A 16,375-nucleotide genomic window follows, 5' to 3' on the forward strand; every position below is an offset into this window, starting at 1 on the left:
CTCCCCACCGCAGGGAAAAGGGTAACACCACCTGGGTCTGGGTGCAGTTCCCCCCTCCAGGGGCAAGGGTACCTAGACCCGGTTCGTAGAGTACGCTTGGGGAGTGTGATTGTGTGTACAGTGTCTGTCTATGTCTGTCTCCACGTTGGTTGAGTGTGGAGTAAGTGCATATGAGAGCATGAGGGTGGGAATGGATGTTTGTATCTGTGTGTGCCTGTATGTCTGTGTCTATATGTCAGGTTGGGTATCAGACGCCACCTCTCTGGGGACATCTCAGGCCCTCCAAGGTTTGGAGGCCTATCTCCCCCCACCACCACTTCTCCTGCCAGTGGCAGACTCCCTCAGACATCGGTGCGTTGGTGGTTCTTTGTGTCTGGGGATGGGCATCCAGGTACACACCGGCTCACTCCTTGGCGGCCGCTTATCGGGGCCTGGAGCCTGGGGCTCGCTCGGGCCACTTCGGAGGTGGGGTGCCCCCGGCCTCTCGGCCTGGGGCTCGGTCACTCAGGCACAGCTGGCTGCTGGCAGAACTCACGGACGCGTCACTGCAACCCCCCCTGGCTTCTGCTCCGCGGCTGCTGAGTGAGCCCTCATCTGGGACTCTCCTCAGCTCTTTCTGGGACAGTGGCGCGGCTGCCCCTCTGTTGGTCTTCCTTGGTCTCTTGTGTTCTGGGGGCCTCTGGATGTCTGGAGTTTTGATCTCCTCCATACCTGCTTCATGCCCTGGAGGTCGGGGCTGTGGCCCCCCCACACCCTCTAGCAGATCATTACATGAAGGAACCTTTAAAAAAAAAAAAACAAGCGCGTCCATGCTCACAGGTGTACACACGGGTGATCACACCCACAAACTACACCCTTTTTGGCTCCTACCTCAAAGCACACTGTGTTCTGTTGATCTTATGTGCTGCACAATAATGTTTATATTTAGTATTTACTGTCATATTCCCATATATCATTGTGATGTTGTTTATTCTATTACTCTTGTTCTCTTCTGCTTCTTTTCTTTTTTCTTTCTCAACAGGTGATCCAGGTGATTGATATATGCATTTTTTTTTCTGCCCATTCTGTTGGTTTTTGTCTTTTGCCCTTCTCCCCCGTCCCTCTTCTCAGCTGTTTCTCTTTCCCTCTTTCTTTCTCCCCTTCTTTCCTCCAGTCCAGTCTGTCCCGTATTCAGCAAGTGAAAATAAAATAAACAATAAAAGGTGAATCAAATGGACCATTATGGCAAGGCTGGGATGGTCAATTTGGTAAAGTAAAGGTCATCTCATATATGATCCACCCGTTGAAGGGGGACAGAGGGCCTTAGGGGTAAGAAGAAATGAACCCTGCAACACTGGATTGCAAGGTGTAAGTGATCTCTTTAAAAAGAGATCAAAGGGGGAATTGTGAGATTATTATATTATCTTATGCCACGTTAGACCCCTAATTAAAGATTGTGAAATCATTATGTAGTTTTAATTTGCATTATTCTCCTGACTTAGAAGAGGTGATAACTATTACACTTATTAAACTGATTTGTATTACATTAGACTGCTGATTTATTGTGAATGAATGATATTGTTCTATGATGCATGATACTGCTGAGGTATAAGAAATACTGTTTTCAGAGAGTCATCACCTTATTTGTCTGATTAGAAAAGAACAGAACATACCGCACAGGAAGCCAAGGTCATAACTTAGGCTCACTGAGAGAGAGAAAGAACGTGAATGTTTAGGTTTCATGACTAGGTGGAGGGGGGGCTGAAGCTATAAGAATGTGAGGCACGCTCAGGGATTAGGCGGACACCCTCCCGCGCTCATCTCCCCTCCGGATGGTTTATGCTCATAAAGTGTTGAATTGTATGGAATAAAAGATTGTTGATTGAGCATTTATACACAGAGTCTTGTCCTTCCTTCAGCCCAAAGATCAAAAGAATTGGTAGTTGGTCCAGCAATGCATCTGGACCAACTACATAGACCTACCACCTCCACTGGAATATCATAGTGCTTGGTAGGCTTAATTACTCATGTAAATTAGCTGGCAGAATTTTATATTTCCGTGGTATAATATTGCAGTTGATTCATTTTAAACTTGCATTTTATAATTGTCAAAGTAGTAATTCTGATTCAGTATACATTTTTAACTTCTTACAGCTCTAGCATGAGCAGTGTCACATCAGCACCAACAACATTAATCCCACTCACGTGCCTGCCTAAAATACAAATCTCTAGCTAATCTGTCACAGTTTAATTACCTTGAATTGCCCATCTTTTGTTACAGAACTATGCTTATTGGCATAATATTTGCTGTGTTCTAGGATGGTTACCAAGCAAACCAGGCATCAAATTTCCAACGTTTCAAAATGTTAATTCCCTAAAAACATCTTTTACTGAAGCAACATCTTGTCATGGTCAGGGTGAGTGCAGTGTTTTTCCATAGAGCTGGGGCTCCACCTCAGGCCAGAGTCTCCATTAAGCCATCTCACCTGTCTGCAATCAAGCTACCCATATTTAAGACCAGCATACTCAGAAGTTCTCCACCAGATCTACAGCTAATCAGTGTTAGGCTGCCAAGCTAACTTGTGATTTCCTCAGTATTCTCGCTTATTGTGTTTTCTCTTTTCTTGTAACCTGGCTGGTCATCACGTTGCTTTTTTGAACAATACTCAGCTTGATTTTGGACGCCGGTCTTCCTCCAATCACACAGTCTGGTTACGTTCACTTCCCCGCTGCACTCCACCTGCCTGCCTCCCTGCCACAGCTTCTGGAACAGTACATCTTGGGTTCACTCAGGACTGAAACTTCACCCAAACCTTTGGACTGCGCCCCTTCCACACCGTACTCCACTTGCAACGTGTAAGCCATTAGAAACATTTCCCATCATACTTACCGTTAATCACTGGAACCTAGCAGACTCCCTGTTTACTCTCATTCTAGTGACTCTGCACTTCTCTGCCCGTGCCACAGCCCCTTCTTCCCCCATTGGATCACTTTCATGGACTTTTGAATTTAACATTAGTTCACAAATTACGCTTCTCGTTTCTGGTTTAGTCTCATAGTTCACAGTTCATCGTCGATACCTTAAAACTATTGTCATAGTTCACAGTTTATAGTTGTCACCTTAAAGTCTTGTCTCACTTTGTAAATAAAGCACTGTTTTCACATCTACTTGAGCCTCAGGCTACGTCCACACGTACCCGGGTATTTTTGAAAACGCAGATTTTTCTATGCATTTGCATCTTTCGTCCACACGTAAACGGTGTTTTCGGTCACTGAAAACAGAGATTTTTAAAAACTCCGGCCAGGGTGGATATTTTTGAAAACTCAGTTTTTGCATTTATGTGTGGACGACGAAAACGGAGAAAACGCAGCGTCAAAGGTGTGCGCCTTTTTTGACGTCACACTGTGCGCCACGTTATTGTTTCAGTGAAATGAATTTCTACAATACTGTTACTGTTAATTGTAGTCTCTGCAGTGTTTAAATGCTTACATATACACACACAGTTACTGTCCTTCCACACATACGACTCGGTTCTGCTTCTATGCCCCATCCTTGTTTACTATTTCCCACCGAGGCTTCTATTGGCCAACATTTCTACACGGTTAGGAATATATCGCCACCTGTTGCTTTGGCATGTTCCTAGCAGCGTTTTCCTTCATTTCTGCGTTTACGTGTGGACGGGATTATTTTTTTAAAATAATCCGAAAATCTCCATTTTCAAAAATACCCGTGTACGTGTGTACTTTTAAAAAGTCTGTGTCTGCTCTTTAAGTCCTTGCACCTAGTCTGACCTCTCAGTTGTGACATGTCTATCCTTTCCAAATTTCTAAGAGTTACTGCAAGACTATAATATCTGTGTCAAAATTCAATATAATGACTGACAATACTTTGGATCAGATAGTGTTCAAGATAAAAACTGAAAATCCAAATGATAGAGAAGTGATGCTGAGGCGAAGTCTGTGTTCTAAAAACATAGTGGTTCAAAGACAGCATGTAAGAGAGTCACTGTGGAGGGTGTTCTATCTACAGAAAAACTGCAATAGTGAGTTTGCTGTTCACGGTGCATGGTATGTTTCTTCAGTGCTCCAACAATAATCGAGCTGAAACCATTTACTGCAATTCTTGGACGATTTGGCAGACCCCTGCACATCAGGACTGATCATAGAGGAGAGAACCCTCAGATATGGAAGAACGTGTGAGCAAGCAGGGGTGAAGGCTCGGTCTTAATAGGAAGTTCTGTGCACAACTCGGATCGAGCATTTTAACCGACACTTAAACAGCAACTGCAGCCATATTTATGCACCTGTATTTTATGAATTTGAATAGCTTGGTACCCTACAGGGCAGGGATAGCTCAGTAGGTAGAGTGGTTGCCCCATGATCGGAAGGTCGGGGGTTCGATTCCCCTTAACAGCTACCCTGAGGTACCCCTGAGCAAGGTACCGTCCCTACACACTGCTCCCCGGGCGCCCAATGGCTGCCCACTGCTTCACTGAGTGAATGGGTTAAATGCAGAGAGCAATTTCCCCACGGGGCTCAATAAAGTACAATAATGTACACTCTTCTCAGATTTTCCTTCACTTTTACCAGGAAGAAACCAGGCTCAGGGAGCGGCAGCCATCTGCTGTGACTGGTTTAGTTAATTTACCTCTAACATAAAGCGTTTGTAACTGGTGTTTGTATTGCCATATTATGATGAGAGGAGCCTAATTAACATACTTGTGCAGGCATGGTACCAAACAAGCTATCCTGATTTTTGAGCTTGGGAAAAATCGGGTGATTTGTGAATGAAAAACACATCAGGGCCTTTGAAGAGCCAACCACCACTCACTTTTTTCTGGCTCTGTGATAATTAAAATGTTCATTTGTTTTCAAATACAAATATTTGTATGATCATGTATGTTGAAGTTACAATTATTAATAGTATTGCTGCAATTGAGCCAAGTGACTTGATGACTGACAAAAAAAAGTCATGTATTCTTCTTTTTCTTCCAGGCAGCAGTTTATGTGAAGAGAGTCAGTTGAGGCTTCTTTGCCTTCTTTGGAAAAAGCTTCCCTGCGTCAAACAGAAAGATTCATGTCAGCGAACACCGGGGCCCTGTGCCTGCGTCTGTGAATGGGCAAGAAGACCTCTATTATGAGCATACATTGCAGTTAATGAAATTGCTGGCTTATCACATTCACATGTTTTGTGCGTGGAAAATACGTTTTATTAGTAAATTATAGTCAGGAATATAAAATACATTTTTCACATTCATTTGGATAACGTCAGTCTAATTTGAAAATTTTTATGTTCATCATTACTCACCATTAATCATTGCCATTATTCATTTATTCGACATAAGGCATGATTTTTGCTTTAAATTCATGTATAACAATAGTTTTTCATGTTTTCATGGTAGTAATGTGGAAGTAAAATCCTCACATCAAAAATGAAAAAGAAGTGGCAGTTCCGATGGGATAAAGAGCCAAAATAAAGATGCCTGTATACTAGAGAAAACATGGAGTCAGAACGAGTCAAAAGGGAACATCTGTTTATTTTCTTGCAAGAGAATAACTCACAGGTTTCAATACAACCATGCATTTAATAGGAAAACACCAAGCAAGCCATTTAGATATGACACACTTTAACTGATATTTTCCTTTTTTATCTACATCAAGGCTTTTATTACATATTTGCTGTGATTGTTATGCCCCATACTGCCAGTAGCTGTTGAGCTTGAATAACTATGCTGTAACTCGTCAAAGCTTTTGAGGTTTTCATGCAAATGTAAGAAGGATAAATGTTAGTTATTTATTTTTTAAGACTTTTTGGGTGTCTAGAAATGTCATATATCATTTGATGGTATCCCAACGTCTAGGTTTCAGTATAAGGGTGTGGTTTGATGGTTGTACAAACAAAAACAGCTAAGGAATTGCAAGAGAAGATAACTCTATTTGCTGCTCTTTCTCACAGAAAACACTAAATATCCATTATAAATACTCATTACTTGCAGCCCAGCACAGACGTAAGATTAAGAGCTTACACAAATAGGCAACCTCACTTATGATACTATACTTTTACATATTGACATATCTGTTAGCATTATTTTGATGCTCATATTAATACATTGTGTTATTCCAAATAAATCAATTCATCAAATAAAGAAGCTTGAATTAAATATACAATAATTAATGTAAAGTTTGCACCAGCAGGGGGAAGCATAAAACAAACTATTTGGGCAGATATTTCACTCCATCTCAGTACTTCAAGCTCAATAACAGTTTAATCAATAAACATGCATTCAGAAAGAAAATCATTAAAGAATAGAAAAAATAATTTTACAATGAACTTTAACTTTAAATAAACTTTAAAATTATACATAAGAGTTAATTAAAATGTCAGCACAGTGTGAGAGTTAGTCAGACTAGTAGTTTCTTGTTTCGGTTGTTGAAGATGGAAAGAGTCCACTGATGTGTTTAATTCAGAGTGTTTGGTATTTTGCAGGTTTCTGGGTTTCAGCATTGTTCTTGCGCTTAATCTCCAGGAATCAGTTGTTGAATGAGTGATATCTCTGCTCTTTGACACCTTGTTACACTTCAGCATATTGGATAGTTGTTTCTGGCACTGCGAGGATCCAAAGTAGTAAAGCAGGGGATCCAGGAGGCAGTTCAGACTTCCCAAACACAGAAACACCAGATAGAGTGTGTAAGAGCCATCGGGTGCCTCCTGGCTCTTCTTGGGTTCTTCTTTTAATTGCAGGTAGTGTGCAAGCAGCAGACAGTTTGTAGGCATGAAACACAGTAGAAATATCACCAGCACAGTCAATGTCATCACCATTGCTCTTCTTCTCCTCTGTGATGTTCCTGGAACATCATGTTGGACTCTGCTCAATGACCAGATTATCTGAGCGTAGGACACCACTGTGATGAGCAGAGGCAGGAAGAAAAAAATGCAGCAGATGGTGAGGAAGTATGTCTTTAACCAGGTGATCTTATCTGTGGAGTGGACATCATGGCAGGTGGTGATGTTCAACTCACTGATGTGAAAAGTCTGGTCAGAAGAAACAAGAGGCACAGAGCCAGCGAAAGATAACACCCACATGGTTATGCAGGCTATGACTGTGGTCCGTGAGCTCCTCCAAGACAGAGCATTGATTGGATAAACTACAGCAAGCAGACGGTCCACACTGATGCAAGCTATGAGAAGAACAGAACAATACATGTTCCAGTAAAAGGCAGCAGTGACCACGCGGCACATGGACAGGCCAAATTTCCAGTCATTGCCTTCAAAGTGGTAGGAGATCTTGAAGGGGAGCATCAGTGCAAAGAGAAGATCGGCTAAGGCCAGGTTCAGCATATAGATTGCAGCTGGCTTCTTAGGACGGATCCCCCGAGCAAAAGCCAGCAGAGCACAGATGTTAATTGGCACACTGATGGAGCAGACCAGCGTGTAGAAGGAAGGTAAAAGGATGGTGGACACAGGGCCAGTTAGAAACTTCAGTGCCTCTTCTGAAAGTCCATCTTTTAAAAATGTTTCATTGGATTTATTAACTATGGTCTCATATGTCTGATATGTTAAACCTGCTCCAGATGCTCCGTCCGGTCCTCTAGTATTGTTTGAAGTGCCTAAAACGAAGAGAGAGATTTAAAGAAAAAAATGTGTCACTTTAACATATGTCAACTATGTAGCTTTAATATGGAAATTAAAGCTACATCATTGAGATTATTGGATAAAAGCTCTGTTAACAGAAGGTAAGAATGTTATTATGAAACTAGTGATTTAAGAAGTGAAATGAAATACAGATAATTTACTGGCTGATTTCAGGTGTAAATATCTGAATATTTATTATTATTTTATTTTTGTATTATTATTTATTTTTCCAGGTAAAAATCGAATTTCCAAGAGAGACCTGGCATCATGACAGGAAAAGTTTAAACATTGCAAATTTAACAACTGGTCACAAATGAACGACTTTCATTCTACAACTTATAAACAGGTTGTTAAGTGCGCTCTAAGTTTAACATATGATGAGTTAAAGCTTTCTTATAATTATTGCTTGCAGGAAAGATACACATGGTTAGTGTGTAAATACTTCTTTTTGCCTCTTTTTATATTATTCAATAGTCTTGATTTAGAAAATTGTTTATAAAAACTATGATAGTTGATCTTTATAATTTTTTTCACAGGTTACATGACAAATAGATTAGTTGAAGCTCTGAATCAGTAAAAAATAAACATGCCAAATATTCTGTTTTGAACTTGTTGAACAAGATTTTAATGTTGCATATTTAACAATTAATGAAAATAGAGAGAATTGGGAGAACAAAATGAGAGACTGGCAGATAAAAACAAATTGTTTGTGTTATTTTTTCAATGGTTAACACATGCAGTAAAAAGTAAGTCCATCACAACTAGAAACAGAAAACTCACTTACCAGGAATGTTTGTTTGTTTTTTCTTTATTATTATTGTTATTTTCTTGTTATTTTCTTCTTAAATATAACTGCACACTTTCTATAGGCTCATGTAAAGCTGAGGAACACGAGCCAATGAATTTAATTATGAGTAAATGTGGCTACACTGTTTATCTGTATATGACAATAAAACTTCAACCGTGAAACTATTATTTCTGCTTGATAACTGTCAAAATTAAATTTGTTTTAGAAAAAACTATAATATTATGTAGATTGACAAAATTATAAAATAGTCTGATTTCATCTCTAACATATCCATCAATTGTTTACTAAAAGTGCCTGTGTTAATTTAACATTAAATAACTCAAAGCTTTCTTACCATTGTTGCCTGCAGGAAAGGCACATGCACACAACAGAACCCACAGAAAATGTTTCCGAGGCACTAAAACCGTGGCCATTAGGATAATGGTATTAAATTCAATTAATCTTCGTTCACGTTCCTACTGCTGGATGTTCAAGTAAATGAGCTCTGCCCAAAGTCCAACCAGTCTATTCCAAACGCGCTCCTCCACCAGTCAGAGCAAACTGCACTTAGAGACACTGTCTGCCTTTTCTCATTTCACAATCTCTACATCCTTGATATTCTCAGTGAGACTTCCCTCTTCACGTCCCTCCCTTTTAACAGCAAGAAACCTCTAGCTGAACCAGGCTCAGGGAGGGGCGGCCATTTGCCATGACCCGTAATTTACTCATAAATTATCATTTACTGATAAATTATAATGCACTCATGAATCACAATTTACTCATAAGAGTGAGGCCTTCATTGGAAAGACACACACACACAAACTGCAAAAACACAAAATTAATATCATATCACAGTAAGAGGTTGGGGAAATGGAAATGTTTATTTAAATATTTATTATGCTTACAGTATGAAGTCATACCATCTTCTTGATAGGCCAATTTAAATGCACTTAGCCTTGCTATAGTTAGGACAACTGTAATGTCTCTCTAATATGGGACAAATGAGAGAGGTCAATGAGCAAGGGGTCGTTGTACCAAACAATTCTTTAATTACAGTGCTTTTTCCAATTCTTCATTTAGTATTTCATTGTGACGCAAACAAATTTTGTCTTTTGGTAGTGGTAATGGCTTCCTTTAAATGCTTAATTTAGCAGTTTTGTGATTATTTTACAGTCATCTTGAGTTTCCACTTGGTGAATGTATATATTTTTTTAATTGTCTTTGTGACCAAGAACAGAGTAAAGGTTTCTCTAGCAGGCAACTGTGAGTTAATTATATACATGTAAAATGAATGTCAACCACTTCCTCAATCTGCCAGTGGTATATACCACGAAGGGGCTTGTCCTTCCATGATGGTTCCTCCTCTTCCTCCTTTTTCTTGGGTTTCTGCAGTCCGAGGTAACAGAAATTCTGACCTCTGGCTCATAATTCACCTAATCCTGTCAGTCCCAAGAATTACTTCCTGGAACCATGTCGCACAATCATGTCCCTGCCACTCAAGTTCATGTAACCTGTGCTAATCAGTGTTGGGACTAACGTGTTATTAAGTAACGCGTTACAGTAACTACGTTATTATTGTGGTAACGAGCACGGTAACTAGTTATTATTCCAATATCAGGAACGCGTTAGTTGCTACTGGGATTTAGATAGGGTCGTTACTCGTTACTTCGTGTGGTGGCTATCGCGGAGCTTCCACAGATTCAATAACATTAGTAAGTGGTGGAGGCCAGCAGGTGGAGGAGGGAAAGGGGTCGCAGAAGGAAAAGAGACCCGAGGCGGCCGCCGGTCCAAGTGTAAAATTCAATTCAGGTAAGAAGTTATGACCTGCAGTCTCTCTGGGTCAGATATGAACCAAGTTTAGGTGGAGTTTATTTCCGTTATTCTGACTTTTTCCGTACTGCGTACTAGCTAGCATGACGGAGTTTCTATACAGCTGGGTGGGTGCTATGATGTTAACGATGTTAAACTTTATTTTGTTCATAAGTTATTAGAGTTGCCAACCGTCCCGTCTGGTATTCAGAGAAAATATTACACGTTTCTTATTGAGGTGAAAAGGAACAGTTTGTCCCGTAATTCAGCTACAATGAAAAAGACACAAAGCTGGAGTTATTCTGTGTCTTTGCTGCACAGCTGCCTCTTCTTCTTTCATTCTCCCCCCTCCCTCTCCTGTTTCTACTTCAATCATGAAACTGATCAATGATCAGCTGATCGGCTCTCTTGTTTGTTTATCGCCCACTTTGCGCCAGAAAGAGGAAACCGGCCGATGTCGCGTTAAACAACAGCAGCACGTTTAAGCTTGATCAGCTGTTGTTAGAATGTATTTAATATTAATTTCTACTATCAGCTGATGTTTGCTGGAGCCACAGCTGCAAAAAAGCTGCTGGTCATGATATGGTTTGGTTATCTGGTGAGAGGGAAACATGAAGATGAAACCAGGAGATGTCCTTACTGGATCATCAGAGCTGAACAGGTGATGGAGAAACAGGTTTATCTTTAGGTGACATGAATGAGTTGAAGGGAAGTTATGAACTGTTTCTGAGAGACAAATAACACCAGGATCCTTTTTTAGGTAGCTGACAGCTGGTAACTGTGCAGGTGCGGATATAGCAAAGTGTTTCCAGGGGGGCCAGGTAGGGCATTAATAGGGAGAGGGGGGCACAAAGAAATACTTTTCTTTCTTATTCTCATTTAAAATGTCTAGCTTTTAAAAAATAATTATCTGAATCTTACAACAAACGATTGATAGATTGATGCATATATACCATCAAGACAGTGAACATCACTGTCACAACAGCGTTTGTTGTGAGACTTTATGATTTTTCCTATAATGGTGGGCCGGTCTCTAGTCAAAATGCCCGTGCCAATTTTTTGTCCCAGTCCAGCCCTGTATGCAGCTCATCTGCAGTCTGGTGTTACCTACATTTTCCTATTCAGAAGGCAGAATTTCAGAGTTCTGAGTACAATCGAAAGCACCGCGACTTTCGTTTAGTTTTAGTTTTAGTTTAGTTTCTACATCTATAAATAGTATTGCCACACTGTTGTATATAGCCCCCTCACTCACTCCCATCTCATTAGTGTCTGTGTTCTCTCGTAAATTAATTAACGTCACACTTCGAGTACTTGTGTGTTGTATCTGCCCTTTTAGTCCACTCTGCCTGACAACCGGCATTGACAACAAGACTGGAATGAAACTCAAAGTTGGTTCTGTTCAACTTTTGTTTTCTGAAAACGCTACATCCAGATGAACCAAAGCAACTTTCGGAGATTTACTTACCTGGATGATTGAGCATGCATCAAGACGAAACTCAAAGTGTTGATCTACGTGATGGAGAACTGGTTAAGCACTAATGGAAAATAGGGATGGGTACTGGTATCCGGTGCCATTATGGTTCTGACATAAACGGTAGTAACCAGACCGAAAAGCAGCGCACATTTTGGTGCTTTATTTCGGTGCTTTTTTTTTTTCTGAGATGTCATACACTTTGTATTCTAGCCAATCATTTTACCTTTGCGAGCATAGTAGGCGGGCCCAGGTACGTACGTTCTTTTAGAGCAGAGCTACAGATTAAAAATGCCCAAAGCGAAGGGGTCAAAGTCTGGCTGTACTTCACAGCAAAAGATGCAAACTCAGCAGCCTGCAACAAGTGCTTTAAGGTGATACTGTGCAAAGGAGGTAACACCTCGAATCCAATGAAACACCTGGCGACGTATAGCATTTTGTTAAAAGCCGAGAAATGCACCATATTTGATAACTTGCTGCGAGACCTCACACCGAGCACATCTACTGCGCGTGGGTTGCCTGTTATCTGACCCGGAGCAACATCCCCCCAAAACCCGTAGAGGAGAGTCCTGGCCCCCAGCCCTGCCAGTGTAGCAGAAATGATGATGGATGATGATGGCAGCAGCAGCCGTTCTTCTCTGCGTGAGTAGCTTAATGTTGTTCGTGTGTAATTTACGTTGAGTAGGCTAACCACGTTATTACATTAATGCATATAAGGTGAACTAGCAAACACCGTCGTAGTTACATGCGGCTGTCTTCTTGTTTGATGGCAGATACTCCCTTCACCCTGGCCAAAAAGGCTAAAATGACCAAAGAAAAAGTGGAAAACAACTAAACATGAGAGGTTTTTGGACAAAGTTTGTTTTTTCCATTGTTTAAGCACTGCTTCCAGCCAAGAGTGATGTCATAAATCCCCTATAGCTGCAGAAAAGGCTAACATTGTTATCTTTTTACAAAAAAACAGCTGAACATGAGAGGTTTTTGGACCAATTTTGTGTTCTCCATTCTTTAAGCACTGGTTCGAGCACCGTTTGAGCACCGGCACCGTTTCAAAAGTACCGGTTTGGTACTGGTATCAGATAAAACCTAAACGATACCCATCCCTAATGGAAAACAGGAAACTAGAACCCTAGAAAAGAAGTCTCCTGAGCATCTGAACCATTAGCAAGGCAATTAAGGCAATTTGCCGAGAATTACTTTGTGTCCATGTTTGTTGACATATATGGGTAAGTCTTATATTACAGACTAAAATTTCCTGAAAACTATAAACAAACAATGGTGTAGTGGTGAAATAATGGCTAAATGGCTTTGCTAACCACATTCAATCACACCCAGGCCAGTTTGGTACTGGCCTGGGTGTTGTCCTGCTCGTGAGATAATTTCATATATCAATTCTTAATGGCCTGTTAGTATGTGGGAGACATATCTTCAGCTCTGCTGAGAATCCAGTCATTGGGTGGGACTTTATTTTTATGGGCACACCATACGTCAATCACATTGTGTGAAAGAAGGAAGGGGGGAGACCTTTCAGAGTGTAGTGGTATAGGGCAGGTACCGAGAGAGGTGGGGAACACTCTTGATTTAAATACAAGTGTTTCAGGAAAAAGTGAACAATGAACCTGCTGGATGTGGAGGTCCTGGGCTGGTGTGGTTACACGAGGTCTGCGGTTGTGAGGCCGGTTGGATGTGCTGCCATATTCTCTGAAACGCCTGTGGAGACGACTTATGGTTGAGAAATGAACATTCAATGCACGGGCGACAGATCTGGTTGACATTCCTGCTGTCAGCATGCCAATTGCATGCTCCCTCATTGCTTGTGGCATCTGTGGCATTTTGCTGTGAGACAAAACTGCACATTCCAGGGTGGCCTTTTGTTGTGGGCAGTCTGAGGTACATCTGTGCACTACTCGTGATGTCAGATCAGCATCCTGATGTGGCACACCTGTGAGGTGGGATGGATTATCTCAATATAGCAGATGTGCCCACTACCACACATTTGGACTGATTTGTGACCACTGTTTGGGAGGGATGGTTATATTGTGTATCTGGAATGAATTTTAGGTCTCTACGTTCATCCCATGGGGAATGGGAGCAGTAACAAAGGTGTTGCGTTTATATTTTTGTTGAGTGTATATCTCACTTCCTCTTTCCCCTAAAGTAAAAGAGGTTAACTTTAAAATTATAAATGAGGTTTATCCAACCAATGAATTCTTAAGACGGAAATTTAACTTAGATGTGAACGCCTGCACATTTAGTGAAAATGATATTGAAAGTCTGGATCACTTGTTTTTCTACTGTGAATCAGTGCACTCCTTCTGGATTGACATGTGGAGCTGGCTACAGTCCAGGAGAATTCAGTTATTTGACGGTGACAGTAATACAATTTGGAATACTTGCTGAGAATGCAGATTTTGACTTGATGATTAGGACGGTTTTGTTACTGGGAAAAAAATTTATTCACAAATGCAGATACTTTAAAGCTAAACCATGTATAAACAGATGGCTGAATGACTTTAAACTCTGGGCTAAATCGCTGAAACTTGTGAATAACAAGAAAGCTCAGAAACTTGTTAAATTATTTAACAAGTTTGATCTATGTTAAAAAGAAACCTCCCTATTTAATGATCATGATTGCCCCTTTCTTTGTTCATATTCCTTTTTTTGCCTTTGGTTTCAAACCCTTCAATGACTGTTCTTTCTTTTTTTTTGTTGACTCTTTTTGGCTTTGTGTTTATTGTTTTGTTTTTGCATTTTTCTTTTCTCGTTGTAACGCTCAATCGAGGATATAACATATTCAGATTAATGATGGTGCCTTGTATGTTATACTGTTGTTTATAAATAAAATTCACAAAAAAAAAGAAGAAAAAAAAGAGAGAGCTGTCGCTACCCAATCCGTACCGGAAACGGTACTACAGGAAATGCATTTTATATACCAGTTTCAGTTACTTTTGTTAACATGTTAACAGACTAAGTTCAAATTGTATTAAAAATAATACCATCAATATGTTATGTTACTGGACTACACTTACTGGACTTATGGCAGTAATTTGAGAACCATAAGAGACTCTTACAAATGTTTGAAAGAAAAGATTTTGTAATATAGATGGAGACTCATGTAGAAATATGAAGCAATATGAGTTTATAAAATTTGATTTCTGTCATGGTGTGCTGTGATAGGCAGGTTGTAGGACCCAAACTCAGGACTCTTACGTAGAATGAAACTTAAATCGGCAGCTTTTATTGCTGGAAAAACATTTTCATTAGAGATAAACGTCACAAAAAACAAACCAAAAACTCAAAACTCATATAACTGGACTCAAGAAACTAAAAACTAAGAAAAAAGAACTAGGAAAACAAGTCAGGAACTATGAATAAGAATTAACTAAAGAACACGAAGGGAAAAACAAAACACCCAGCCCACTGAAAACTACTGAAACCCCCAAAACATGAACAACAATCATCAAGGAATACATTTACATATTTACAGTTACTGGAACACCAATACTAGATCGCAGACCCAGTACGGTGACAATTTCAGTTTCAGTGTCAGTCAGTGTCTTTTGGTCTGCAACAACAGCAGAACAGACTTTTAAGTCTTTTGAAGAAGCCCTTTTTCTTCTTCCTCTTATTGATCTGAAGGTCTTTGGACTTCATACTGGATTCAGGTTCAGGAAAGTTCCTCACAGGGAACATCAGGCTCTGGCACACTTTCTGAAAGAGGTCCTTCGATCTTAAGGTCTTGAGAACTCAGACTTGATGCCCTTTCAGCAAGAAGTTCCTTACAGAGAACGTCAGGCGCTGGAACACTTTCTGGAAAAGACCCTTCGGCTGGTGGAACATTTGCCATTGAAAGACAGTCAGAGGAGGGTTCTTCATTTGTGTTCTTCACAACAGGAAGAGTTGAAGGAGGCTCAAACATTTCAGATATCTGGATCATTGCTACATCAGCAATGGTCTTCAGCAACACTGGCGCAAAGTTTGCAATTGTGATAGACAGAATTTCTTGAGGAAATTTCTGTCTGATCTCCATCAGGATGCTGTCGACCATATTGTCTCGGATGGAGTGGGTGAAGATGACCTGTGTTTCCATCGCTGTGAGACACGATCCAAAGTGGCCTTGGTGACACTCGTGGAGAGGATGCTTAGATTCTGGGAGGCCATGTTTAGGAGTGGACAAGGAGGAAGCTCCCAGAAGCCATGGAGAACGCGGGGAACTTCCTCGATCACTACCTCCTGCGCAGTGAGCAGTTTGGTGTTATGCTGTTCCAGCTGCTTCTTTTTCAGTGTAGTCCTTCACCATGCTGAGGAGTTTAGTTGTTCTGTAGAAAAACATTATAAGAATTATCTTTTAAACATATTCAAAGCATCACTTAAATATTGAAACACTGTAGCTGGACTGTTAACCCTATAATGCCCTTTGTATCATACTTGATACATGAGTTTCTGAGACCTCTGTCTCATCAACATGATCAATACTTGCCATAATTTCAAAATGTTATGGACAAAACTCTTTTTTTTGTCTAAAGTTAACATTGTTGTTAACAAAAAGTTGCTAAAAACATCCGATGCATCAAATGCGATACAAAAAATATAATAAATACATAATAAAAGTATATCATACACAACATGACATAGCAAGAAACAAATTTGTGTATCTTGTTTAAAGGGTTAATAAACATCTCAGTTCCCCTCTCTG

General features: G+C 40.3%; 1 protein-coding gene and 1 pseudogene across 1 annotated transcript; both read right to left on the reverse strand.

Moving 5' to 3' along the window:
- Positions 1–5,626: 5,626 nt before the first annotated feature.
- LOC147326295 (proteinase-activated receptor 1-like) lies at positions 5,627–9,005 on the reverse strand. The gene is made up of 2 exons (XM_086302599.1): positions 8,755–9,005; positions 5,627–7,587 (listed from the first exon to the last, which is right to left on the reverse strand). The coding sequence occupies exons 1-2, from the start codon at positions 8,831–8,833 to the stop codon at positions 6,353–6,355; spliced, it is 1,314 nt and encodes a 437-aa protein (XP_086158725.1). The 5' UTR covers positions 8,834–9,005; the 3' UTR covers positions 5,627–6,352.
- A 5,745-nt stretch (positions 9,006–14,750) lies between these two features.
- Positions 14,751–16,012, reverse strand: LOC147326296 (uncharacterized; annotated as a pseudogene).
- Positions 16,013–16,375: the final 363 nt, after the last annotated feature.

This window comes from Aulonocara sp. 'chitande type north' Nkhata Bay, linkage group LG7 (genome assembly GCF_057382095.1).
Source record: "Aulonocara sp. 'chitande type north' Nkhata Bay isolate Kocher_YH1m ecotype deep benthic linkage group LG7, A_spYH_male_GT1.1, whole genome shotgun sequence".
In the NCBI taxonomy this organism is placed as follows: Eukaryota; Metazoa; Chordata; class Actinopteri; order Cichliformes; family Cichlidae; genus Aulonocara; species Aulonocara sp. 'chitande type north' Nkhata Bay.

What these genes read in the sequence shown, in the direction of transcription:
- LOC147326295 (XM_086302599.1), bottom strand. Translation starts at nt 8,833, where the DNA reads ATGGCCACGGTTTTAGTGCCTCGGAAACATTTTCTGTGGGTTCTGTTG. An exon ending in CTTTCCTGCAGGCAACAATG is followed by an intron (nt 7,588 to 8,754) that starts GTAAGAAAGCTT and finishes TCTTCGTTTTAG; the next exon opens with GCACTTCAAACAATACTAGA.